The 26,733-nt window shown below is 39.0% G+C and overlaps 2 protein-coding genes across 4 annotated transcripts in view; both read left to right on the forward strand.

Annotated features, from left to right (window-relative positions):
• The window catches only part of SCN8A (sodium voltage-gated channel alpha subunit 8), a 162,526-nt gene that overhangs the window by 14,670 nt on the left and 121,123 nt on the right, over positions 1–26,733 (forward strand). The gene's annotated exons all lie outside the window — the stretch shown is intronic.
• On the forward strand, positions 7,581–7,763 carry LOC117028291 (ATP synthase subunit ATP5MPL, mitochondrial-like). The gene has a single exon (XM_033116669.1). The coding sequence runs from the start codon at positions 7,581–7,583 to the stop codon at positions 7,761–7,763; it is 183 nt and encodes a 60-aa protein (XP_032972560.1).

A 26,733-nucleotide genomic window follows, 5' to 3' on the forward strand; every position in this document is an offset into this window, starting at 1 on the left:
AAACTCACTTAGTTCTAGGAGCTTTATTACAGATTTTTGGGATTTTCTATATAGGCAATTATGTCATCTATGAAAAGTGAATTTATTTCTTTTTTTCCTAATCTATGCACTTTTAATTTATTTTTCTCCTCACCCTTGTTACAAACTTCCAGTGACACTGAATGAGTGTGGTGAGAGTGAATATTCATACCTTCTTCCTTATCTTAGGGAAAAAGCATGTAGTGTTTCTTCATTAAATGTGATGGCAGCTGTTAATTTTTATAGTTATTCTTTATCAGGTTGAGTAAATTCTCTTCTATTCCTAGTTTGCTGAGAGTTTTATCAAGAATGGATGTTGTATTTTGTCAAACGCTTTTTTTGTATCAATTGATATGATCATATGATTTCTTCTTTAATCTGTTAATATAATCGATTACATGGATTGGTTTTCAAATATTGAACTAGCCTTGCATTCTAGGGATAAATACCACTTGGTTGTGATGCTATACTTCTATATTGTGGGATTTAATTTGTTAATATTTTTTGAGGAATTTTGCATCTATATTCATGTGGATATTGATCTGTAGTTTTGTTGTTTTCCTGTACTGTCTTTATCTGGTTTTGGTATCAGGATAATGCTGGTTTTATAAAAGCTATTAAAAAATGTTCCCTTTCATATTTTTTGGAAGAGGATGTGTAAAATTCCTTTTTTAAGTGTTTGGTAGAATTCTCCAGTGAAACCATCTGAGCCTAGGGTTTTCTTTGTGTGAATTTTTTAATACAGATTCAATTTCTGTGAGAGATATAGGTTATTCAGATTGTCTGGTTCTTTTTCAGTGAGTTTTGGTACCTTGTAGCTTTCAAGGAATTGGTCCGTTTCATCTAAGTTGTTGAATTTATGTACATAATTTGTTTGTAGTATTTATTTCCTTATTATCTTTTTAATGTCTGTGGATCTATAGTGATATTCCTTCTTTCATTCCTGGTATTGATAATTACCATAGACCCCCCTTATCCATGGGGTACATTCCAAGACCCCCAGTAGATGCCAGACACCGTGGATAATACTGAACCCTACTTATACTATGGTTTTTACTATACATACTTACCTATATTAAAGTTTAAATGATAAATTAGGCACAGTAAGAGATTAACAATAATAATAAAACAGAACAATTATAACAATACTAGAATAAAAGTCATGTGAATGTGGTGTCTCTCTCTCTCAAAATATCTTATTGTATTATACTCTTCTTGTGATGATGTGAGATGATGAAATGCCTCATTAAGTCTAGAGCAGTTGCCTTTTCCCTTAAAGGAAGCACTTTATGGCTTCTCTTTGACATATCCGAATTGCCAGTGTCACTACTCTTGCACTTTAGGGCCATTATTAAGTAAAATAAGGGTTACTTGAACACAAGAGCTGTGATAATGCGACAGTAGATCTTATAAGCAAGATGGCTACTAAGTGACTAATGGGTGGGTAGCATATACAGCTGGACAAAAGGATGATTCACATCTCAGGCAGCACAGAGTGAAGTTTCATCACGCTACTGAGAATGGCACACAATTTAAAACTTATGAATTATTTCTGGAATTTTCCGTTTAATATATTTGGACTGCAGTTGGCTGCGGGTAACTGAAACCACAGAAAGTGATACCATGGGGTGGGCCGGAGTACTGTATTCATTCTTTTATTTTTTGTTTGGCTAGAGGCTTATCAATTCTATTCATCTTTTCAAAGAATCAGCTTTTGATTTTATTGATTTTTCTCTTTTGTTTTTCTCTTTTCAATTTAATTTATTTCTGTTTTTTATTTTTTTCTTTCTGCTTGCTTTGGGTTAATTTACTTTTTTTAAAAAAAGTGGATTGTTGATTTCAGACCTTTCTTTTCTTAAATAAGCATGTAATTCTGTAAATTTCCCTGTAAGCACTGCGGTGGGGTGCATTTCACAGATTTTGATAATGTTGAATTATTTCTCTTTGACTTCCTCTTTGACCAATGAATTGTTTAGAAGTGTGTTGTTTTGAGTATTTGGAGTTTTGAGAGAATTTCCAGAGTTTTTATTTTATTGATTTCTAGCTGAATTCCATTTTGGTCAGAGAGTATACTTTGTATGATTCCAATACTTTTAATTTTGTTAAGATTTGTTTTATGACCCAGGTTATGGTCTATTTGGGTGAATATTTCATGGGCACTTGAAAACTGCTATTGTTAGGTAGAATGTTTTATAAATGTCAATTATATCCATTTGGTTGATGGTGTTATTCTGTTCCTCTCTACTCTTGATTTTTTTCCCCTTCTTTGTTTAAAAATAAAAATGTGATTTAATTGCGACATTATATTTTACCTCTTTATTTTTTCAGCTTTATTGAGATATATTTGACAAGTAAGAATTGTATATATTTAAGGTATCCAACTTTATGTTTTGATATCCTTGATTATTTTCTATCTACTTGTTTTATTGATTACTGAGAAAGGAAGACTGAAGTCTCCAACTATTATTGTAGATTTGTTTACTTCTTCCCTTAGTTCTATCAATTTTTGCTTCCTATGTTTTGAAGCTCTTTTGTTAGGTGCATACACATTTAGGATTGTTACATTTTGTAGTGAATTGACCTTTTTATCATTATTCAATGTCTCTTTTTATTCTTAGTAATTTTCCTTTGACATCTATTTTGTCTGATATTAACATAGCCACTGAAATTTTCTGCTGATTGTTTTCATGGTATACATTTTCTTCTCGTTTTACGTAAAATATTTTTTAAATTTTGAAATAATTTCAGATTTATAAGAGTTACAAAAATAATACGGAGAATTCCCATATGCCTTCACTTAGCTTCCCCTAATGTTAACATCTTACATAAGTTACATTTATTAAAACTAAGAATTTCACATTGGTATAGTATTCTGTTAAATAAGCTATAGAATTGTGAGATTCACCAGATTTTCTACTAATGTCCTTTTCCTGTTCTACAATTTCCAGTCAAAACAACGTTTTCCAGGGTAACCTAGGTTAGCTCCATTTTTCCCCACCCCCTTCAATGAGTTTATGTTATGTATTTGTAATACATTAGCTTCATTTCTCTTAATCTGCATTCTATCTTGAGCTCCCCTGATATCCTATTTGATTTTTTAAAATTTGCATACATTAAAGTTCACTCTTTGTAAGATACAGTTCTATGGGTTTTGACAAATATAGAGAGTCATGTATCTACTACCCCAGTACCATGTAGAGCAGTTCCATCTCCCTAAAAACTTCCCTGTGCATTCCCTTGTAGTCAGCCACCTCCTACCACACTGTCTAATCTGTTTAGACACCACGAATCTGTTTTCCATACCTATAGATTTGCCTTTTCCAGAATGTTACATAAATGGAATCATACAATATGTGTGGTCTTTCATTTAGCAAAATGCATTTAAGATTCATCCATATTGTTGTATGAAATAATAGCTTGTTCTTTTTGTCACTGAATAATATTCCATTCTATGGATACACCACAATGTGTTTATCCATTCACCCGTTAAAGACATCTTGGTTGCTTCCAGTTTTGTACCCTTATAGATAAAACTGCAATAAACATTTGTGTGTGGGACTTATTGTGAACATAGAATTCAGTTCAGTTGGCTGTGTAGCAATTGCTGGGTCATTTTGTAGTTTATATTTAACTATATAGGAAACTGACGGACTGTGCAGCGTTAGAGTTTAATCACCCATTTAGTAGGGTTTTTTTTTGTGTGTATTTTTTTTTTTTTGAGGGTAGAGGGGATAATTAACAGCTGATAAGATTCAGGCTTTAAAAAAGTCAACTAATTGTTATGTATGTAAAACTAAGCTTATCAAGGGACTGCTGTATATAGAACATTAAATTTGGTGAGTAGGGGACATAAGAGAAGATCTTGTTTAAGTCTTCAAAGCAGTTTGCCATCTAATAGGGAAGGTAAGATTTTGTAAGCGGTGGTGTAAGCCAGCAATTCGGATTCAGCTGGGTTGGTTCTGGTTCTTTGTGTCCAGTGGCGGTGGAAATGGTAGTAGCCTCGGGCCTTAACGGATGTGCCTCGGGCCTTAATTTGTAAAGGCGACTGATTAACAACATGGAGAGGCAGTAAGAAGTGCATAAAAACAGTGATAAAGTAAACCAAGCACTTATTATACATTCATTATTTTCAATATTAGTAATATTTAAAGTAATAAAAGTGTTACCCATGAAAAGAAAATATCCTTGTGCTTACATTTGAAATAGGAATTGAGTAAGAGGTTTAGACTTATATTTACAAGTATGGGAACATGAGAGACATTGAGAATGAATCATATTGATATTTTACATTAAAATTTCAAGAGTTAACTTGTTACACAATTGAAGTACTGTAAAAAGAATGCATCACTGAAAATTTCTGAATGCTATCTAAAACATTCAGAAAGTATAATGTGTGAAGCCCTCCTTAAAATTTTAATGATTGTTAAAATGTGCTTACATAGAAGTAGATTTGTATGTTAAACTTTAATTCTTAAGAGGAAAGGAGAAATTTGAAAGTTTGACTACAGTGAATATTAATTTTTAAGATTAATAAAAATTCAAAAATAAAATAATTTATTATTAAAAGAAGCCTGTTATTTATACTTTCCAAGAGAAGGGGGCCATGCCATACCATGCAGGGCCACTGGGAAAAGCACCAGTTTTGGGAGGAAGAAGGAGTGATGGGAAAGTATGAGCCTTTGGTGTGTTTCCCAGGGCAAAGGCAGTGCAGGCAGGGGAAGTGGCTTACGATTGGCTAGTTTGAATGATTCCAGTGGGCTTTTGAGGTCAGGAGCTGTTCCTAGTTGTCTGGAACCTGGCCCTGGATTGATTCAGGAAATATTGACTTAGTGTGTGAGTTAGATAAAGGAGGGGGTTCAGAGTATGGGCTCTGGATGGCAGGGGAGGTGCAAACAACTCTGGCCATTAGTGTGGCCCTGTGGCTAATGGATGCCATGTAGGCAAATGGAGAATCTAAGAAAACACAGAATGCTAACACAACCTTCCTACACAGAGCTCTATCTCCTAGTTGAATCATTTAATTCAATGCGTTATTATCAACTGCCTACTTTGAAACAGGTACAAAAGTGCATGAGATGAGGTCTTTGCCCTCAAGAAGCTCATGATATATCAGGAAAAAACATGATAAAACTCATGTTTTATCAGCTCATGATAAAACAGATTCATTCGTTCACTAAGTAAACATTTATTAGACATCTACCATGTGCCAGGCACTTGGTAGTCTGGTGATACAGCGTTTATTCTCAGATGGAAAGTTCACAACAGAAGAGAGTACATTTCTCTCTTATAAACATTAATATTTAATACAAAAATACATACTTATTTTGCTTTGTGTTTCTTATTTCCTTCCATCCCCCACTCTTCAGTTGTTTTCTGGGTATACTTCTAGATTTAGAGGAGCTTAGATTATGGATTTGAGTTTTCACATTCATGAAAATTATAAGCAAATGCATATGATTGACAGATTTTAAGAATGTGAAACAGATATTTTAAAAACTCAGAAATCTTTCATTTAGGTAGTTGTCTAAACTTTTTGCTATTGCATCTAAAAAGCAGTAATGGGGGAAGTAGCATATGAGATGAGATCAAACAATACGGTGAATGTTTAAATAAAAAAAATTATTACAGTAAAAGACACTGCCATTAATCACCCTCAAAATACTCCCCCTCACTTCAGACACACTTATCCCATCGTTCTTGCCACTTGCTGAAGCAGTTCTGGAAGTCCTCTTTCGAGAGTGTCTTTAGTTGCGCTGTCGTGGCTGCTGTGATGTCCTGAATCATTTTGACTTTGGGGAAGAGCCAGAAGTGCCACAGTGCCAGATCCAGCGAATAAGATGGATGAGGACACACCGTAATGTTTTTATTTGACAAATTGCCGTATACCAGAAGTGATGTGTGACATGGTGCATTGTCATGATAGAGGATGACTTACAGCATGCTTTAAAATACACTGTCTCTCAACCGTAGCTCACACCCAACTGACTAGACCAAACAAGTTGAAACTTGTCACACACTGTTACTGAGGTTTGATGTGTCACTTCCCCTATTGAAGATCCCTGCCTTTTCGTTGGATGGCACTCGGCATCAACGTTCACCGTATTTTGTGATCACAACAGAAAGGCTCCGTGTCACACATCACGTCTGGTATACGGCAATTTCTGTCAAAAACATTACAGTGTGTCCTCATCCACCTTATTCACCGGGTCTGGCACCGTGTGATTCTTTGCTCTCTCCCAAAGTCAAAATGACCATGAAAGGTAAATGTTTTGAATCAATTCAGGACATTGAGGCAGCCATGACAGCTCAACTAAAAGAGGACTTTCAGAACTGCTTCAGAAAGTGGCAAGAACAATAGGATAAGTGTGTTCAAAGTAAAGGGAGTACTTTGAGGGGGATTAATGGCAATGTGTCTTTTACTGTAATAAAGATTTTTTTTAATTTAAGCATTCACCATATTTTGTGATCATAACTGGTTATATGTGTGTGGCTGAAGGAGTATGGGGAAGAGGGGTTGTGGGGGAATGTTAGGGGCTGTGAGAAGAGTTAGAAATTTGAAACTAGGACACATGAGACTGCTCTAGTGTTGGTTTTGTTGTTAACATGTACGTTCTGGGCAGTACATTCTGTCTTCCTCTTTCTAAGCCCTGTTTCCTCATTTAGAGGGGCTGGTGATTACAACTAGCTCTCCCTATCTTATATTGTTGTTAACGATGAAAAGAGATAATAAATACAAGACTTAAAGTGCAGTACAAATGTAAGGTATATTACAATGCCTTATACATAAAAAGCCTCAGAAAATACTGAAAGAAAGAACGCACGTATCTCTCTTTTCTTTTGTTTCTGACATTCACTCCAAGAAATGAGAACTGCGGGAGCTTGATCTTATTTTCTGAACTTCTGTAGTATTTGTAATCTATAGCTGTAATTTAGTAATTATGTGCTTTCTTAGGTTTAATGACTGTTTTGAATGAGTTAGTCTTAGCTCTTCAAGGGCAGTAACTCAAGAGTATACACATTTTCTGTCTGTACAGAACCTAGAGTGCAAAGTGCATTATAGTATTCAATAAATATTTGTTGATTGATTGATACTTGTCGAAGGTTTAGCATATCTAAATAAAACCTGTTGAGACTAATTCTAAAGTAGGATCTATGCAAGTGAGTGAGAAGTTGGCATACAGACTGAGAGAGATCATCACGGAATGGGGTTATAAAGACTTGATATGGTAGAAGGTTAGAGGGAGACCCTGATATAGAACCTAAAAGGCCCTGTGGGTGTAGTGTGGGAAACAGAAGAAGTGCGTGCCAGATGGAAGGTTAGAGGTCAGAGTGAGGATGGCGTATTAGAAGGTGTATGACTGGTGGAGCAGCAGTAAAGGTCAGGTGGGTGAGGTTTTAAGAGTAACTTTTAACTTGCAGTTATTCACTGTGGCTATAGATTTATCAGAGTCAAGCAGGCAACTTTCAAACTTCGTTCAGAAGTGAGTCCCGGCATTTGGTGACCGCCCTGTGTTGTTGCCTGTGCGGGTTGGAGTGGCCTGAGCCATCGGTTCTGTGGCGAGATGCTTCAAAGCCTCATTAAAAATGTTTGGGTCCCCATGAAGGCCTGCTACACCCAGGTTTACCAGGAGAGCTGGGTCGGAATGGGGTTGATGGGCTTCCTTGTTTACAAAATCAGGAGCACTGATAACAGAAGTAAAGCTTTGAAAGCTTCGAGTCCTGCCCCTGCTCATGGCCGTCATTAACCCGCTTTACCTGGAGTGTACATCGGGTGGAACGTCAGTGCGGCTGTAATTTCAGCGAGCTCCGTGAGATGGGAATATGGAACATCGCGGTATACTGGTAGAAGTGCCGTTTCCTTCGTGGCATGAATAAATGTACCTGTAAGATTTAAAATAAAAAGTGAGTCCTTGTCAGTGTATAGACTAGCTCTTCAAGGTTGAGACTTAATGCTTACAAAACCCCTTGCTTTTGCAGAGCTAATCTCTTAGACTGCTGATGTCATTAATAATATAATCCATGTAGAGTGTCAGAGGAGTTTTAGCAGTTTTGTAGATCAGCTAAGCAGATAGGCCAGGAATTAGCAGCCTTTTATGGAGATGTGCCAAAGTTTGGGTTACTTTCCTTCTGGAGGATGAAGAGGGCTCTTGCTGTTTAGGGATTCTCAGAAGGTGGGGGTGGGGGGGCATGTGTGACTGCGTGCTGCTGGCCCCCAGCTGCAGGTGGCCAATAGAGAATGTTTAAAATGGAAAGCAAGGTTGCGTATTCATATCAGTAGGCCTGTGTTTGTGTGGGCTAGCAATGGCACTTCTTCCCTAAAATAAGGGTGGCTTTTTTATCCAGGAATGACAGCAGGTTGGCAGGTACCCACCTCTTTCATGTTCACTACCAACCTAGTTATAGATTAGTAAGTGCTGATTATATACTGTTACGTAATAGTCTGGATGATAGTTTTACTGGCGAAATGGGCAACACAATGTAGACAGTTTACCTGCTCTTGAGAACTTCAGTCTAGGACTCTTAACCTAGATAAACAGAAAAGTGTATAGAGACAATAGTATAAATTTTCATCTACTATATTTGTAGCATAAGATGTGGTAACTGTCCTCTGAGTTGGAAGAGCTGCCATGTAGAACAGAGATTTGACTACTGTTTGACCTCAAGAGTTAGCATTAGGACTGCTAGGTGCAAACCTGGTAGGATTTGAGGAGTACACTTGTTTGTTAACAGATGAGATGGACTGCCTCAGGTACAGTTCTCTGTCCACGGCAGGCGTGGTAGCCCAGGCTGCTGTCTCTTGGTAATTATTAAAGGAATTGCGATGTCTGGTATGTGTTTGGGCAGTCAGGGCATCTCAGCCTTGGCACTACTGACATTTTGAATGAGATAAGTCTTTGTTGCGGGGGTCGTTCTGCACACTGGAGGATATTTAGCAGCACCCCTGGCCTACCACTAGGTGCCAGCAGTAACCCCTCCCCCCAAGTTGTGACACTCAGAAATGTCTCCCGACATTGCCAAAAGTTTCCTGCTGGGCAAAATCACCTCCTTGTACAACCATTGGGCTAGGTAAACCTAAGTCACCTCAGAACTCTGTAATTTAAATTTTTGTGTTTTGTAAGTGGATTCTGCAGCACAAATTTCTTCAGCAAGTGAGAATGAGTTAGAGGGCCTGCGTGATGTGGGTGGTAGTATTCTGTTACCTTCCAACTCTGGGAGGCGTGCTGCTGCTGAAAGGTTGTCAGCATCTGTTGAGTGATGTTGGTGAGCTTGGAACATATAGGAGGTTCCCTAAACATATCCTTAGGAAAGGGCTAAGAGATGAAAATGAGAAGATTAGACAAAGTTTGAGTAAAGACGGCTGGAATGACTAGTGTGAGGGGAGAGCGGGAAAGTGAAGACAGGGACATTGGTCATGAAGCCTGGTCAGCCGCAGTTACGGAGCGTCAGGGCTCTCTTCTTGCTCCGCTGTCTTTGCCCTTCTCTCCCAAAGCCTGTGCGGTTCTGTGGTGGAGGAGTGAGTGCCCGAGGAAATAGCAAGCTTTAGTCTTGGCTGCGATCGTATCGTCTCCATGTACTAGTTTTAACATGGCCAAGTTTCTTAACCTCACTGTGTCTTATTTTTTTTCCATTTAAAGAAATTGTGGTGAAATATATATATAACATAAAATTTACCATTTTAACCATTTTTAAGTGTACAGTTCAGTGGCATTAACTACATTCACATTGTTGTGCAACTATAACCGCCATCCATCAGAACTTTTTCATTTTCCCAAACTGAAACTGTACCCATTAAGCTCGTTGTCCCCTGCTCCCAGCCTCTGGTAACCACCATTCGACTTTGTCTCTATGGACTTCACTACACTAGGTACTTCGTATAAGAGGAATCATACAATATTGTCCTTTTGTAACAGGCTTCTTTTCCTTAGCATAATGTTTTCAAGCTTCATCCATGTGGTAGCACACGTCAGAATTTCCTTTTTACAACTGAACAATATTCCATCACATGTCTATGCCGCATTATGCTTACCCATTCATTTGTCAGAGGACACTGGGTTGCTTCCACTTTTTGGCTATTGTGAATAATACTGCTATGGGGTTTTTCATTTTAAAATAGCAAAAAAATAATAATAATGATAATAATATTAATAATAATAATGCTTCCTCTTTAGGATTAGGGTAGCTGGCTGTAAAAGCTCCTTGCAGAGTGCTGGGTGGGCATTGGCACATGAGAAGTGGCACTTCCTTTCCTCACCTTTTTTTTTTTTATGCCAGCGGCTTCACTTTTTCTTTTATATCTCCTGCCTAGTACTGGTAATCATACCAAAGCAGGAGCTAATGGATTTTTCCTCCCCTGCCAGTGAAAGTCCATTCCAGGAATGACATTTTGCAATCAACATTCTCTCATTCTTCAATTGTTTGTGTTATTTCAAGACTAGTCAATCTCTTTGGAAATTTGAGCTGATTCTAAGGTTGCCTTAAGTGTTCAGGTTCTCTTTCATAGCTCTGAGAGTCCTTTCCTAAATCTCATTGTCACACTCTTCTCTAAGATAATTTGTTCCAAAACCTTGCTAATGGCAGCTTGCTGTGCCCAGGGTCCTAAGGTCCCTTCATCAAGAGTTTTGATTCATTTGTCATTCAAAAGACTATTGCTATCCTGAGGGCAAGTTTTAGATACACTTGGTGAATTTCATTGCTTTGTTCCTTTGACTCCTGCCTTTAAACACCCAGGCTCCCTCCCTTTGTGGGAAGGAATATTTTTGGCTGGCCCTTTTCTGTCTGTGCTGTGCCATCTGTCACAAGGGTCATTGCTCAGAGGCTAGCTTCTTCCCTGCTGGGAGCAGGTGGTCAAAACCAAGGGCTATTGTCAGGGTCAGGTTGGGGCAGATTACCAATGTGCCCCCAGAGCGGTGTGTGTAGTTGTTATCCTTCAGAGGAAGAAGAGAAGGCTTTACTTTGGGGTCTTTTTCTGTGTTAAAGAGGAAGAGATGCAGATGTGACCCTAAATGGTTAGTTAATTCCTGTGGTCCAGCCAGTCATGAACTGATTTGTCTATGCTCTTGCCTCCAGCTACCTCAACTGGTTCTGGGCTCTAAGGCTATTATCGGAGGCAACCTACAGTGTACAAAGAAAGAAAGCGACATCCGTGAAAATCATGGACGATAGAATTATTCAAGCTGATTCATTCTAAGATGCTAGAGGTGACATCCCAATCCTTGTTCACACAAAATAAAATAGCCCTGAAATCTTTGAATGGTCTCGGCGGTAAAGACCTTGGTGTTAAAGTCTTATTTAAAGAGACTGTGCTTCCAACCACTCAGGATTCTGGGCCTGACTCACAGGAGAGCCAGCCCAGTGCTGAGTCACTCAGCCAACTTCATTCATTGATCATGTGCTTGTGCACAGCTTGGTTTCAAGGTGGGGAGAGTTACTATTTTCAAATGTTCTTCCTGAGGTGGCATGGTCCAGAAGTGAGCCGACAGACCGGAGGCTGGTTCTATTCTCGGCCCAGCCACGCACCTGCAGCGGGGTACCCCCCACCCCACCTCACCTCGCCCCGCCCACCCCCCTGTGGGGATATGGAAGGATCAGGGACAGGAGTGAAAACAACGAGACAGATAAGTCGCAGAACAGGTTTTTCAAGAATGGTTTTCCCAGAGAGATTTTTGAGGAAATAAGGCCCCTAAACCCTGACTCTCTGGCTGGCCAGGTTTTGTTACCACCATTTACTCAAGCAACTTACCGCAGCCTCCACTTGTGCGCCAAAGAGGAATCTCTCCTCCAAAGATAAATCCTGGCATTCCTAGCCTTTTTCTTTTTCAATCCTGTGATGCCTCTTTCCCACAGTACTTATTGCATTGTATGTACATTTAGCTGTTTTAAAAAGCGCAAATTTTCTGTTACGTGGGGGAATGATTTCAGAACAATTTATAGAATAAGTTGGTCCTACGTGTGTCGTCCCAGGTTACTGAAATCAGCCTGACCCAGCATATAAAGTATTGCTTATTTCTTTGGGGCCTCCCCAGCTCCCGTCTAGGTCTAAGGGTTGCATAACTCTGTCCTCCCTGCCTGTATACTCGTGTCTAACCTCAGTCCTAGACATAATTATCCCTTTCACTTCTTCTGCTCCCTGGAGAAGTAAGATCTTTTCTCAGGTACTGTCTCCTTTTTGGCATCCTAACCTCAGTGTGGTGGCATCTATAAACTTTGCCCATGGAATTCTTTTGTTTTGAATGTGAAATATTTGAATCATACAGAAAAGTATACAGAATAATATACTTGTTTTAGGTCTTTCTTTGGATGTAAGAAATAATTATGGGTTCATTTGAAGCTGGAGGCACATGTCTGCCCCCTCCCCAACTCTTCTGAACAAACCTTTTTTGTCCAAAGCACATTGCAGAGCGCTTGGCCTCCCTGTTGGAGGTCTGCCTTCCGTGACCTATATTCATTCTTCTGTTTCCTCAAGTGTTTTCACAGCTCTTCTTTCCTCCCCACCCCTCACTGAGACTTTGGGTAAATTGCTTTACCTCTCTGAGGTTTATATTTCTCATCTGTAAAATGAGAATAGCAACATCCGCCTTCTGCAGGTTATTTTGAGAATCAAACGTGGTAGTGTATGTGGAAGGAGTTGGTAAAGCTCTGTTGTGTGTGGCATCAATTATCTACATAGAGAACCTATTGCATTGTTTTCTAGGCATGTGGGAGGGGGTGCGGAGGGAAGGGAGATTGCCAAGGGAAGTGGTGGATCAGAATCCCAGGGGCTTTTTCAAACGACATACATACGAGTATCTACTCTACACTTGTATGTGTATACATGCATATATACACATATACATATACACACGCAACAGTTAGGAATCCTTTGAAGGTAGAAGCCGAGGGAAGTTATCTCTGTATTCCCTTCTGTCATTTTCAAGGTCGGCTGTTATTTTCTGACCTGTCTTCCACATGGCTTTGCACTAGAATGGCCATTTAAAAAAAAAAAAAATCAATTTCTTAGTCTCTATTTGTTCAAAGTTCAGATTTTCAATGAGAATCTTCAACTGTTTGGCTAAGGAGGTTTGCTTTCACCAATGGGCTTGCAAAATTCTTGCCATTACTTCTTTATTAGCCCAGCATATGTCTTTTCTCTCCTTTGTGCTCTAGCTCCCCTCCTGAATACGTCTGAAGAGGGTCCTCCTGCTGTGCTAGGGTGAAGGCTGCCTCCCCGGTTCCTTTACAGCACCTTACGCTGAAGACAGTCGGGTGTGATCACTGTGTGACCACTCTTGTACCGTCGTGTGTGGGTTCTCTGCGTACATCCGGGGTTTTGGTCATTGTTCAGCCTTCCACATTTACTTAATCGTCTGATTTCATTGCATTATGGTACTCAGGCCCAAACTGGAGAAGAGATACTTGGGTGAAGAGATCCCTGGATAATTCTGTTTAAGAACTATTCAGTTTTATTATTTAAAGTGTTTAAGATTATTGAAAATGTGTAGAAATTAAACGTGTGTATACTCTAGAACCCGGTAATTGAACTCTTAGGTATATAATATATCCAAGAGGAACTCTGACTCAAGCACATGGCGACTTGGACAGGAATGCTTATGGTAGCTTTGTTGGTGTAATAACACACAGTTGTGGGAACAAAGGCTCATCGACAGGGGAGTGAATAAATTGTTGTACAGCCAAACGAGGAACTGCTGCTACGAAGCCATGACAATGCATGAATTAGAGAAAAATGTGTCAAATGAAATAAGTGTCAACCATAATATCAAGAATAAGGTGGAAAAATGCGAGTTTCAGGAGATGATCAGTATTTTGCATTTATACAAAGCTTCAGAACATGAGAAACAATCCTTTATATTATATGTGGATATCATATTTATGTGGTAATAATACAAAAATATGCAAGAATTTGAGAAAACCTAATTCAGGAGAGTGGTTGATAGTGGTTTGCAGAGGGCCGAGGGGATTGTATGGGAAAGAATGCACGGGGGCTTCAGTTGTAGCTCTAAAGTTCTGTTCCTATCTGTGTGGGTTTTTTTACTTGAAATATTTCATAAAATAACTGCGATAAAGAGGATTCAAAATGTATGCTTAGTCCATTTGGGTTGCTGTAACACAAATAGCATCGACTGGGTTACTTACAAACGACAGACATGTATTTCTCAGTTCTGGAGGCTGGAAGTCCAAGGTCAGGGAGCTGGCAGATTGCGTGGGTGGTGAGGACCCGCTTCCCGGTTCACAGAAGGACCTCTCGCTGTGCTCTCCCTGGGGCAGAAGGGGCAAGGGGACTCTGTGGCATCTCTTTTATAGGGATTTTCATAGTTCAATAGATGAATTTAGGGGAGGACAGAAATATTCAGTATATAGCAACGTATATGGAATGTGACCTTCAATTTTGTAAAATTACAAGCAAATGAAAGAGCATGCAACGATTTAACAGTAGTTCTCCTGGTAATAGGCTCATAGATGGTTTTTACTTTTCATATTTTCCAAGTTTTCTGCAATGAAAGATGTATTATTTTTATAACCAGGAAAAAGGGCAATAAATGTTACTTGCTAAAGAGGATATAAAAATAAGACTGTAACGTAATAACTGACTGCCATTCAGAGGTTTTTTCCTCCAGTTTGAGAGTATTTTACAGTTCACTGGCTATAATTTTCAAACACGTTAACTTGATGAGTGCTTTACTGTTCTCTTTGCTTGAAAAAGAAATTCTTTTTAAACTATTGGGTTTAGAGGAAAAAACTGCTATGATTTTTAAAACTAAAGGATGCTGCTTAGTATTGTATAAAATCATGTTAAGACAAATAATGATTTTCAGACTGACAGCGTGATTAACAAGTTAACCACTTCCTATTGAGAAGAAATTCTCAGAGGGTTGGAGACAGGCTGGATCCAACTTCAGAGAAATAAACTTAATTTTATTTTTTTTCTTCTTTTCTGTTCATCTTGTCCCTGGGACTCCACACATTTCACATGTTCATAGAACAAACTTCCTTTTCTTTTCAGCTTAGGTATTACTGTTTGGGGAACCCTAGCACCAGTCCACGCCCACATCCATCTGCCCCCGTTCTGGGTTACGTGGATCCTTAGTGGCGTACCCTTAATGCTGTGTGTCACTGCATTGTAATCGGATGGTGATCCATCTGTCTCTGCTGGAGTTTAAGCTCCACAAAGATGGACGCAGGCATTTTGTTCGTTATTGAATCCCCAGGATCTCGCACAATGTCTGATACATAGAAAGCACTGGTAGATAATTATTGAACGAACGACTGAATAAAAAGGTCACACCGGAAGGAGACCTTCTGTAAATGGAGTCATTTAATGGGAAACTTTAAACTAGGTTTTCTACGTAGATTGAATAATAAGAATTCCAGAATTCTCTCTGGAACCTTTGAGTTAGAGAAATGAAAAGCCAGAGTTTTAAATGCCAGTACTTTCTGGAAATAATGAATGAAGAAAGTAAACCCAGGATTGAGATAAGTAACGATTAAAAAAATTTTAATTTGTTCCTTCTTCATCTCATTTGATTGTCAGTGTTGTTTTAAAATCTTGCTTTACTTGGTATGATTTCTTAATACTAGATAAGTTTTATCAGTATTCATTTTATAAAATCTCATTGAAATATCACATGCATATAGAAAAATGAAAAATCATTACTGTACGCTTTGCTGAATTTTCCATGAAGTCACCTGTGTATAACCAGCAACCAGCCTCCCCCATCTCCTCTAGTCACGCACTACCTTTCCCCAAGGGAACTACTATCTGAGTATTCATTGTTTAATAACACAGTTTTTATAGACTGTCTCAACTTACATACCCCTGTCTCAGGAGTAAGTCAGTCTGTGGGGCCTGACTATTGGAATTTATTACCATCTTCCGCCGAGTGGTCTGAATGAAGGCATGGCACCTTGAGCTCACAGTGGACGTTCTGTTTTATGGACAAAAAATGTCCTATTTCCAAATCATCACTTAACTTTTATCACAGAAATCTTAGACTACGGGTGTGTGGAAAGGTAATTAACAGAAATTTAGTTATATAGTTGATTTGAGCCCTGGTTCTCTTACATATTGAAGATCTCAAAACTGCTGGATGTGTTATTGACGAGATAGTAGAGTGAATTTGCCTCCTAATATGGCTGATTTTGTTGGCTTACGTAAGTTAAGGCAATAACTGAATACCAACTATTCTTTAATTTTTGCCACAAACTATTACCCGATGGCCTACTGTGATCCTCTTTGTGAGCAAGGCGAGGCATTGGGAAGCAATGAGTAGTAAACATGATCATTTTTCCCTTGAGGTGCTTATTATAATCAGGTAGGGAAAATGAAAGCACAGAAACATAAAACTGTAAGGAGTATTTTAGGAGTGATACAAAATACTGAGGGGAGGGAGTGATTGTTTTTGACTAGGGGGAATCTGAGTAGTTCTCCCAAGCAAGGAAAGGTAAGAGCATCCTGGCCGAAAGGAGTGGCATAACCAAAGATGTAGGGATGGAAAAGTACAGTAGGAGTGGGGAATGGTTTTATGGAGCATAAAATACAAGCAGAGAGTGTCTATTAATAGGCTGAAAAGGGCCCTGAGTGCTCATTTAAGGGTTTGAAATTTTAATCAAAAAGCAGTGGCGTCTGAAGGTTTTTGAGCAGAAGGGAGATGTGGCCATCAGACCTAAATTTCTTACTGGTTTCCAGTTGTATCCATCAGTTCAGAATGACTGGATTGCCCCTGAGGATGCGTGGGTCCTGCCCTCCTGAGAAGTCAGTCAAACTCATTTGTCATCAGCGAGGGGATTAACAGCAGGGAAGGCACCATAATCATTACGCACACTTTTCTGCCTTAATTTTTCCTCCAGGATCGTTTGCTAGTCCCATCTTCTCCGAGTAGATGAGAGAGAGAACTTTGGACATCTCAAGGAAAAGCATAAGATTAAGTTTTGTTACTACATTACAGATGAGGTTAGAAATACATTTCTCATCTTGCTACCACTGTGCTTGGCCCATTATAACATTTTTTTCCTGAATGAGAAACGTCATACAAAGAAAAGCACCCTGGATGAAGAGTCACATCCTGAGTTTAAGTCCTGGCTCTGCTACTGCTTACCAACTTTGTGACCTTGAGCAAGTCACCTAACTCCTGTGAGCCTGGCATAGGGTGGTGGTGCGATTCCAGTTGGTAAGTAGTTGTGAAAACATTGTTAACCACCTTGGGATGCATGTTGCTGTGCTTTATATTTGAAGGTTATGTTTCATGAGGCATCGCTGACGGTGTTGATGGAGGCTTCTGAAAAGAGCCTGTCCACGTCGCGTCCACAGTGCTTACAGCCAGCGTGTTATCATAGAAAAGCACTGGGGTAGAAAGCACAAGCACTGAATCCCAGCCCACACTCCGCCACATGCCTGTGTCACTCAGATGTAACTACCTGCTTTTGTAAGCTACCCTGCTTTTATCTCAAGGCGCTGTAAAACCAAAACAGAAGAGCACCAAAACAACAGAAACAAAAGACACTCAAATTCAATTCCAAAGGCTTGATGAGTATGCAGCTCTTTACTGGAGGATTCTGGAAGATGTTAACAGGAGGTGTTGTTGGACTTTAAACTGCGACCATTCTGTAAAGGGATTCTTTAGGCACCCCATATAATAGTTGTCCTCGCTCCTCGTTTTCATTCTCCTGTCTGTCCCCAAACTCCCCAGCCTGATTGACAGCTTTCTCCTGGTCCGCGCTCTGCAGCATCAGTCACGTTCCCAGACTTTTCCTCCCTGGCCTCGTGATCACCGTTGTGATCGTCGTCGTCATTATTTAGGTAGCTTTCCCTTTTCCCTTCGTACGCATCGTTTTATTCAGCGTAAGGAAGGTAGCTAGTCTCAACAGGAAAGGAATTCTCTGCCTCCTGAGAAAATGGACAAGGACCATTTAATATTTTGTCTCTGTGTCACTGGCTGTTTGATACAAAATAAGTCAGTTAACCTCTTTAACCCCAAATACCTTTCCTGTGAACTTGGATCTAGCAATATATGCTCCTTTAACCTCACAAGTGAGGATGGAATGAAGTAAAGGATAAGAAAATGTTCTGTAAATGTTAAAGCACTAAACAAATATGAAATGGCATTAATTTGTAGCTTCAGCAACTGTTTGCAGAGTTTGTCACTTTCAGCTCAATCTCCTAAGATTCCTAGCAAGTCTAAAATCTTGTTCAGGAAAGACCTACCCTGTTTTTGGCCTTTAATATATTGGGGTATGTTCCCTCTGTGTCCATTTTGTTGAGCGTTTTTATCATAAATGGGCATTGAATTTTGTCAGTGCTTTTTCTGCATCTGTTGAGATGATCATAGATTTTTATTATTCATTTTGTTAATGTGAGAGCTACGCTCTTTTTCATCATGGCTGACCACACGGGAGTGTTTGCTGCTATGACTTCCTAGCAGTTCATAGCCAGACTACTGTGTATTATTGCATTGACATTTGTATAACACTTGGGGAGCTCTTGACAGATATTCTGTCATCTGCTCTCCGTGGTAATTCTATGAAGAAGGTGATTTTGTTATTCCCATGGTTGAAGCTGTACCTCAGACCTTCCTATTGTGTGTTTCCCTGCTTGCAGTCTCCTCTTGTGTGGTCTGAATACCACAGAGCTACTCTGGTGACCCATCTTCCCCTCCCTCTTACAACCTCACGGAAGTGTGAGCGATGCTTCTGAATTTGCTCAGTAGGTTATCTTCTAGTAACCATTTAGTGGCCTACCCTGCTGTCCATTAGTGAGTGAATGATTCAGCAAGTGAAGAGCAGACCTTGTGGGGCCTGTATCCAGACCTCGTATCCACAGCCAGGCTCTGGCACTCAGTGCTGCTTGAATCCCCTGGGTTTTGACTTTGTTTGACTGTCACCATTTTTGATCAGTGAAACAACCTGTATCTTATCAGATGTATCATTGGCAAATATCTTCTGCCATTCAGTAGGATCTTTTTTTGTTGTGTTGTTGGTTTCCTTTGCTGTGAAAAACCTTTTTAGTTTGATGTAGTCCCATTTGTTCATTTTTGTTGTTATTGTTTCCCTTGCCTGAGGGGATATACATCAGTAAAAATATTACTAAGGGTAATGTCTGGGAGGTTACTTCCTATATTTTCTTTTAGGAGTTTTATGGTTTTGGGTCTTACCTTTAAGTCTTTAATCCATTTTGAATCTATTCTTGTATATGGCGTAAGAAAGTGATCCATTTTTTTTGCATGTGTCTGTCCAGTTTTCCCAGCACCATTTATTACATAGACTATCTTTTCCCCAATGTAAATTCTTCCTTCCTTTGTCATAGATTAAATGACCACATAGGCATGGATTTGTTTCTGGGCTCTCTATTCTGTTCCGTTGATCATCTTCATTCCTCAGTTGAACTTGGCAAACATGCCTCTGGCTGTATATAGTATGTTACGTAATAGAGAGTATCTACAACTTGCCCACATTTGTCTTTTGTATGTATCATATATTGATACCCTTTAACTACCTTTTTGTACCTACACTTGTATTTTTTTGTACCAACCGAAAAATGAACATTTATAGTGTTTAGTGTCCTTGACTGCCTGACACAAATTTATTTCCACCAATGATGTTATCTTTGTTCAGCAGGACTTATGTAATGATTTGCAGAAATTGTTTTAGATTTTTATTTATTTGATGAAGATTGAGTGGAATGGAAAAATTACACTGGTGGTACAAGTGGTATTAAGAACTAATATTTACTTTGCACTTTCTACATCTTAAGACACTGTATTAACCCTGGTACTTTCGGTGTTGCTTAGGTCGGTCTCATAGTCATTACATATAGTAGAGAGGCAGCGCTTAAAACCATCAGATTTTTAATCAGAAGCAGTCCATCTCTAACCCGAATCACATATTCAGCAGACTTACGCTGATTAACTGTATCCAATTGTAAAGAAAAAGAACAACTTGAAATACAAGATGTGTTGCTTTCTTTTTCCTCGGTTATAATTAAGAATTAAAAATTTTTTTAGCGTGTACAGCTACTTTCTCCCTCTACCCCAACCATATTCCCTCATATGGAGGGATTTTTGCTGTTCCCACTATGCCCACTAAATGCTTATGGGAGACTATGTAAAGTGTGAGTTACTCATCCAGGTTCTAGAGTCGTACCCAGAAGCTAGTCTTGCACACCTGGGATAGTACAGCTTCCTAAATATTTTGGTCCTCCGAGGAGTATGAGCACCGATTAACGGACATTTCTTTTCTAGATGTTAAACATGTGCCAATAGTTTAGTTCTCTGGAAAACATGGAAACAATCTAGTGGAAAATAAGACAAAATGTGCTCTCTTTAGACCATTGCATGGGAACAGGAGGAGGGGACCAAATACGTGAGCAGAGAGTCTCAGTATTACTGTGAGTATTACAATTCCCACAGGAAATTGAGGGTAAAATCTAATGTGCATGTTGGAACTGAGGCAAAGAGACGTAGAGAACCACACATCACAAATATGAAACCCTTCTCAATTACAAAGTTAGGAAAATTGTTTGCATCATAACTTGAATCAGGAGACTAGTGAAGAGAATGATAGTGGATGTGAGGCAACAACCAAAGTCCACACGGGGTTTAGTGTGTGGGGTGTAAGGGGGAAAGGCCGCTGTGCTTTGTGGAAGAAATAAAAGAAACATGGAAAGCCAGTTAAATTTGAAAAAAAAGAAAAGTGGTAATGGGACATCGGTGATAAAAATGGAGGAAAACTTTGACTTGTATGTTGCAGGGCCAGGGAGATGGAAGCCTGACGACAGCTTGACTGGGCTGTGTGTTGAGAGGCAGATAGAAAAGGAGACTTGATAGTAGTGTGGACGTATAGACAAGGTGGAAACCTGTCTTTTCGGCTGATGGGACTTGCTCAGAGAAACTTTTGGATTCATTTAAAATCATAATAATCATTGGTTTTGACTTCCTTTTTTTTAAATCAAAATATTCCAGTACTGAAAAGTGTAAGTACTTCACAAATACCTTCTGATAGAGTTAGTTATCATGGGCTTATTTATCATGGTTAATCTACGTTTATGTCCATATTAGGCCTCTTTCAAAATATTCTATAAACACACCCTTCACAGGGTTTCTGCAGGAAGACAGACAGATGTAAGTCAACCAAGAGCATCTTCTGTATTTCACTGTGTATAATTTGGTCCCATGTATAATGCACACCCATGTTTTTGGCCCAAACTGTCAGGGGAAAAAAAATCTTTTGTTTTAATTTTTTAATTCAAATTTTTATTTGTTTACATTTAGGTACTTGTTTTTTGTATTATAAAGGAATTTTAGCATTTGTTTTTTAACATAGTATGGTACAAGAAATTTTATGTAACAAATAATTAAAAAACACAAGAACAGATACAAGGTACAATAAATTTTATGTACTGGTAACAAATTTACGATATTTACGCATCGTAGAAGGCCAAGAACTCTTCGTTATTGCAAGTTTGTCATAAGTTAAACAAAGCCGATTATCATCTTCCAGGGTATTATTTTGCATACAGATATCGTTATTGATTTGTAGAGTTAAACTTTTAACTCATAAACATAAATAAAGAATTAAAAACATTATATAGGTATGGAATTAGTATTACTCATGGATAAACGTGCATCCTTATTTTTCCCTCACAAAATTGGGCAAAAAAGTGCATATTATACACGGCAATATACGGTATATCAAAAGGATTAGGAAGAGGTCAGTTATCGAGAGTCAGGGGCAAATGGCTCAGATTTGGGGAAATTCGGTGGGTGTGAGGCTTAGGAATAATAAACTTCACAGTCGCCTCATGAGGTGGAAAGCCAGCAAGGAGAAGAATGCCCTGTGCCACTGTCAGCATGGATGACAGTGTCAGCATGGGTGCTGACAGTCACCAGGGTGGGGCCATAAAAACTTATAGGAGGGAGAGTCAGATTTTTGTGTTATCAAGAGAGGCTTAGGACTGCAATTTTTATATTTCAAATGAGTAAAATTAAGGTTTGGCAAAATTGTTTTTATTTCAATTTCTAGAACTGTTATATGATTTTCCAAAATGAAATCTGTACGTGACAAAGTAGGAAATTGGCAGCCTAGCATCTAGTTGTCACTGGAGGAAGGAGGGGCCCAGGGAGTGGGGACAGTGTAAACTTATCCATCTGGCTGCATTTCTCTCTTCTCCTGTGATAAGAGCCGCCCACCTTCCTCCCAGAGCAGAGCAGCTCCTCTGGCTAATTCCAAATGAGCTACATATCAACATGCAACGAGCTGGCTGGCAGCCCTCGGAGTCTAGCTATAGTTCTATCCCAAGCTTCTTCCCTTCTTTTAGTTCTTGTGGGTAAGCCTTTTCCTTGAACTTCAGAACTCCGTGTATCTACTGCCTGTTCAGTGTCTCCATTTGGAAGCACCGAAGCAAGAAAGTCAGCATCTTCACCTGAGCTGTGCGTCACATTTCATTCCCCGTCTCAGTGACTACCTCCATTTGCCCATGACAGCAATCTGGGCCTCTGACTTGCCTTTCGTTCTCCTTCCCTCCCACTTCAGTTAGTGGACAGGACTGTCGAGTACATCGGCCGGCTGCTGCGGCTGCCCTGTTCAGGCCGTCGTCGTCTTTCGGCAGAACCTCTGCACGGTCCCCGCTCGGACCTTGCTCTTCCCCCCGCCCGCCTCATTCTGTACTTGTAGCTGGGATGATCTTGCTAAAAGGGAAGTTGGATCAAGTCATTCCCTATTTAAAAGCCTTTAATATCCCTGGTTCCGTCAGGACTTTGCTTTCCTGACCTGGAAGTTAACTTTCTGAAGTCCTCTTACACTGAACGGTTTACAGTGCCCAAGTGGATTGATCTCCCTGGTCTGTGCTCTCTTTTTCTTTCTTTCTTTTTTTATTGGGGAATATTGGGGAACAGTGTGTTTCTCTAGGGCCCATCAGCTCCAAGTCGTTGTCCTTCAGTCTAGTTGTGGAGGGCGCAGCCCACCATCCCCTGCGGGAATTGAACCGGCAATCCTGTTGTTCAGAGCTCGCGCTCTAACCAACTGAGCCATCCAGCCTCTCCTGTGGTCTCTTGTATATACTATTTCTTCTTCCTGCTGTCCATTTTCCTGCAATCCAGCACTTCACCAGCCATCCTCAGGCCTTAACTAAGATGTCACTTTCTCCAGGAAACCTTTTCTGATTTCTCTAAACTGGTTTAAGTGTCTTGCTTGTGTGTGTTCATAAAAACCGATTGTACTTTTTTGGATCTATCATACTGTATGTGCTTTACCTGTTTACTTGCCTGCCACCCCCAGAAGACTTTAAGGGTCTTTAAGGGTCCCTGAAGGTAGGGGGCTATATTGATCATCAGTACCATTTCTGACATATAGAAAATAAACGTTTTGGGTTTTTTTCCCCTCTTTTTAAGAAAAGTATGGTAAAATATATGTAAAATTTACCATTTTACCATTTTAAATGTACAGTACAGTGGTGCATTGACATCGTTGTGCAAGCATCACCACTGTCCATCTCCAGAACTTTTTCATTATCCCAAACTGAAACTCTGTGCCCATGAAACAGTAACTCCCCATTTCTCCCTCCCCTTCGCCTTTGATAACCACTATTCTGCTTTTTGTCTCCATGCATTTCACTATAGGTACCTCATATAAGTGGAATCATACAATATTTGACCTTTTATGCCTACTGTATTCACTTAGTATAATGTCTTCAAGATTCATCCATGTTGTAGCATGTGCCAGAATTTCCTTTTTAAGGCTAAATAATATTCCATTGTATGTATATAGTGCATCTTGTTTATCCGTTCATCTGTCCATGGACATTTGGGCTGTTTCCACCTTTTAGCTATCTTGAATAACGCTGCTATTTCTAGCATGGGTGTACAAATACCTGTCTGAGTTTCTGCTTTCAGTTCTTTTGGGTATGTACCTAAAGGTGGAATTGCTTAATCTTACAGTAATTCTGTATAATTTTTTGAGGACCGCCATACTGTTTTCCATAGCAGCACAAGGATTCCAATTTCTGCACATTCTTGCCAACACTTATTTTCTGTTTTGTTTGTTTTGTTTTGTGATAGCCATCCCAACGAGTGTGAAGTGGTATCTCATTCGATATGCATTTCCCTAATGATAAGTGATGTTGAGCATCTTTTCATGTGGTTATTGACCATTTGTATTAATATATCTTCTTTGGAGAAATATGTCTGTTCAAGTCATTTGTCCATTTTTTTATTAGGTTGTTTTTTGGTTATTGAGTTATAGGAATTCTTTATATATTCTTTGTATTAATCTCTTATGAGATATGTGATTTGCATATATTTTCTCCCATTCTATGAGTTGCCTTTTCACCATCTGTATAGTGTCCTTTGATGCACAAAGGCTTTTAATTTTGATGAAGTCCAATATATCTATTTTTTCTTTTGTTGCTGTGCTTTAGATGTCAAATGCAAGAAATCATTGCCAAATCCAAAACTTTTCCACTATGTTTTCTTCTGAGTTTAATAGTTTTAGCTCTTACATTTAGATATTTTATCCATTTGAGTTCATTTTTGTATGTTAAGAGTGCAACTTCATTTTGCATCTAGATAATCAGTTTTCTCAGCACCATTTGTTAAAAAGACTATCCTTTCCCCCATTGAATGGTCTTGGCATTCTTGTTGAAAATCATTTGACCATATATGTGAGGGTTTGTTTCTGGGCTCTATAATCTATTCCATTGGTCTATATGTCTGTATGCCAGTACCACACTGCTTTGGTTATAGTATCTAATTTTTGATATCAGAAATTGAGTCCTTCAACTTTGTTTTTTTTTAAGTCTGAGACAAGTTTTTAATACTGTTTGCTATTTGATCCTCCTCGTAACATTTGTGCCCTTGCCTAACAATTCTCCCCAGATGGCTTTCTTCCTTCATCCCTGTTATATCCTCACTCCACTGCCAGTTTTCTTTCCCTCTTCCACTCTTTTCCCCTTGTTTTAGATTCATCTTTATTTGTTTGTGTCTAGGCCACACCTGGCATTTTAAGGTCTTAATTCTTCTGGATGACCTAATGAAGGGAGCCCTGATCTATTGTCCCTAACTTTGAGTCTAGTTCACCCTCTTTTGGAACTGTCAGGGCTAAAAGTCACTTGTATTTTTCTTTTGTCATCTGAGCTGGCTCTCTCATCTTAGCACTGCAGGAAGAAGAAAGCTGAGATGGTAGTAGTGTGATGGACAAGGTGAATTACCTAAGGGACTGAGACGTAGTGAAAAGAGCATTATATTGGAATCCAAGAAATGTGTGCCCTAGCTCTGCATCTGTCACTAATTACTGTGTTTCTCTGAAAATACGACCTAGCCAGACAGTCAGCTATAATGCGTCTTTTGGAGCAAAAATTAATATAAGACGTGGTATTATATTATGTTATATTATATTATATTTATGATATGATATGATATATGATATGACATGATATAAGTTCAAGTCTTATATTATAGTAAAATAAGACTGGGTCTTATATTAATTTTTGCTCCAAAAGACGCATTAGAGCTGATTGTCCGGCTAGGTCTTATTTTCGGGGAAACATGGTAGCAGGTAGACCACACAGCCTCTCTAATTTACTGATAAGTTTATTTCTCTGTAAAGTAAGGATGGTTGGATTAGGTGGTCTCTAAGTTCTTTCTAAATCTAAGAAGTTTATTTTTTCTGTTTGTAAGACAATTTCCTCATAAGGGTGAGGCATTGAAGCTGGTTTTAATGGGTGTATAGAACTTAGGAAAGAAGGAAAGAGAGACTTCAGGAGATTTAAAATAAGAAATGAAAGTATGTTTAGGAGTCAATGAAAGTAACAGGGAGCAGACTTTGTATTGAGGCTGAGTCAGGTGGATGTCCATGTAGAAAACAATTAACCTTGACCTCTATCTCACACGATATAAACAAATCAATCCCAAATGATTTGAAATCTAAATAAGAAAGGTAAAGCAATAAAGCTTCTAGAAGAAAACATAAGCTAATAGCTGCATGACCTTGGGATAGGCAAAGATTTCTAGAACAACCCAAAAAAAAGATGAAAAGAAAGATTGATAGATTGGGTTGAGTAAAATTAAGAACTACTGTTTATCAAAAGATGCCATTAAGAAAGTAAAAGGGAGAAACATATTTGAAATACACCTAACACATGACTTGCATGGAGAATATACAAAGAACTCCCACAAATCAATAAGAAAATGCAGATGACTCAATAGAAAAAGTGGGCAAAGACTTAAACTGGCATTTCACAAAGGAGGATACCTAAATGGCCAATAAATACATGAAATGTGCTCAATACCATCAGAGAAAAGCAGATCAAAACTACAGTGAACCAACAAACACGTGAAACAGTCCTCAGCATCATTGTCATTAGAGAAATGGAAGTTAAAACCACAATGAGATACTGTTTCACACTCACTAGGATGGCTGTAATTTTAAAAGAAGGAAAATAACAAGTGTTCCTTGTTATTGGAGAGCATGGAGAAATCATAACCCTTACTTTGCTTACATTTCTGGTGAGAGTGCAAAATGGTGCAGCCAGTGTGGCAAATAGTTTGGCAGTTCCCCAGAAAGTTAAACATAGAGTTACCGTATGACCCAGCAATTCCATTCCTAGGTGTATATTCAAAAGAATGGAAAACAGGGACTAAAACAAGTACATGTGCACACACTATTCACAATAGCCCAAAAGTGGAAAGACCACAAATGTCCATCGATGGGTGAATGAATAAACAAATTATGATA

The sequence above is a fragment of the Rhinolophus ferrumequinum genome, chromosome 10, assembly GCF_004115265.2.
Source record: "Rhinolophus ferrumequinum isolate MPI-CBG mRhiFer1 chromosome 10, mRhiFer1_v1.p, whole genome shotgun sequence".
Taxonomy (NCBI): Eukaryota; Metazoa; Chordata; class Mammalia; order Chiroptera; family Rhinolophidae; genus Rhinolophus; species Rhinolophus ferrumequinum.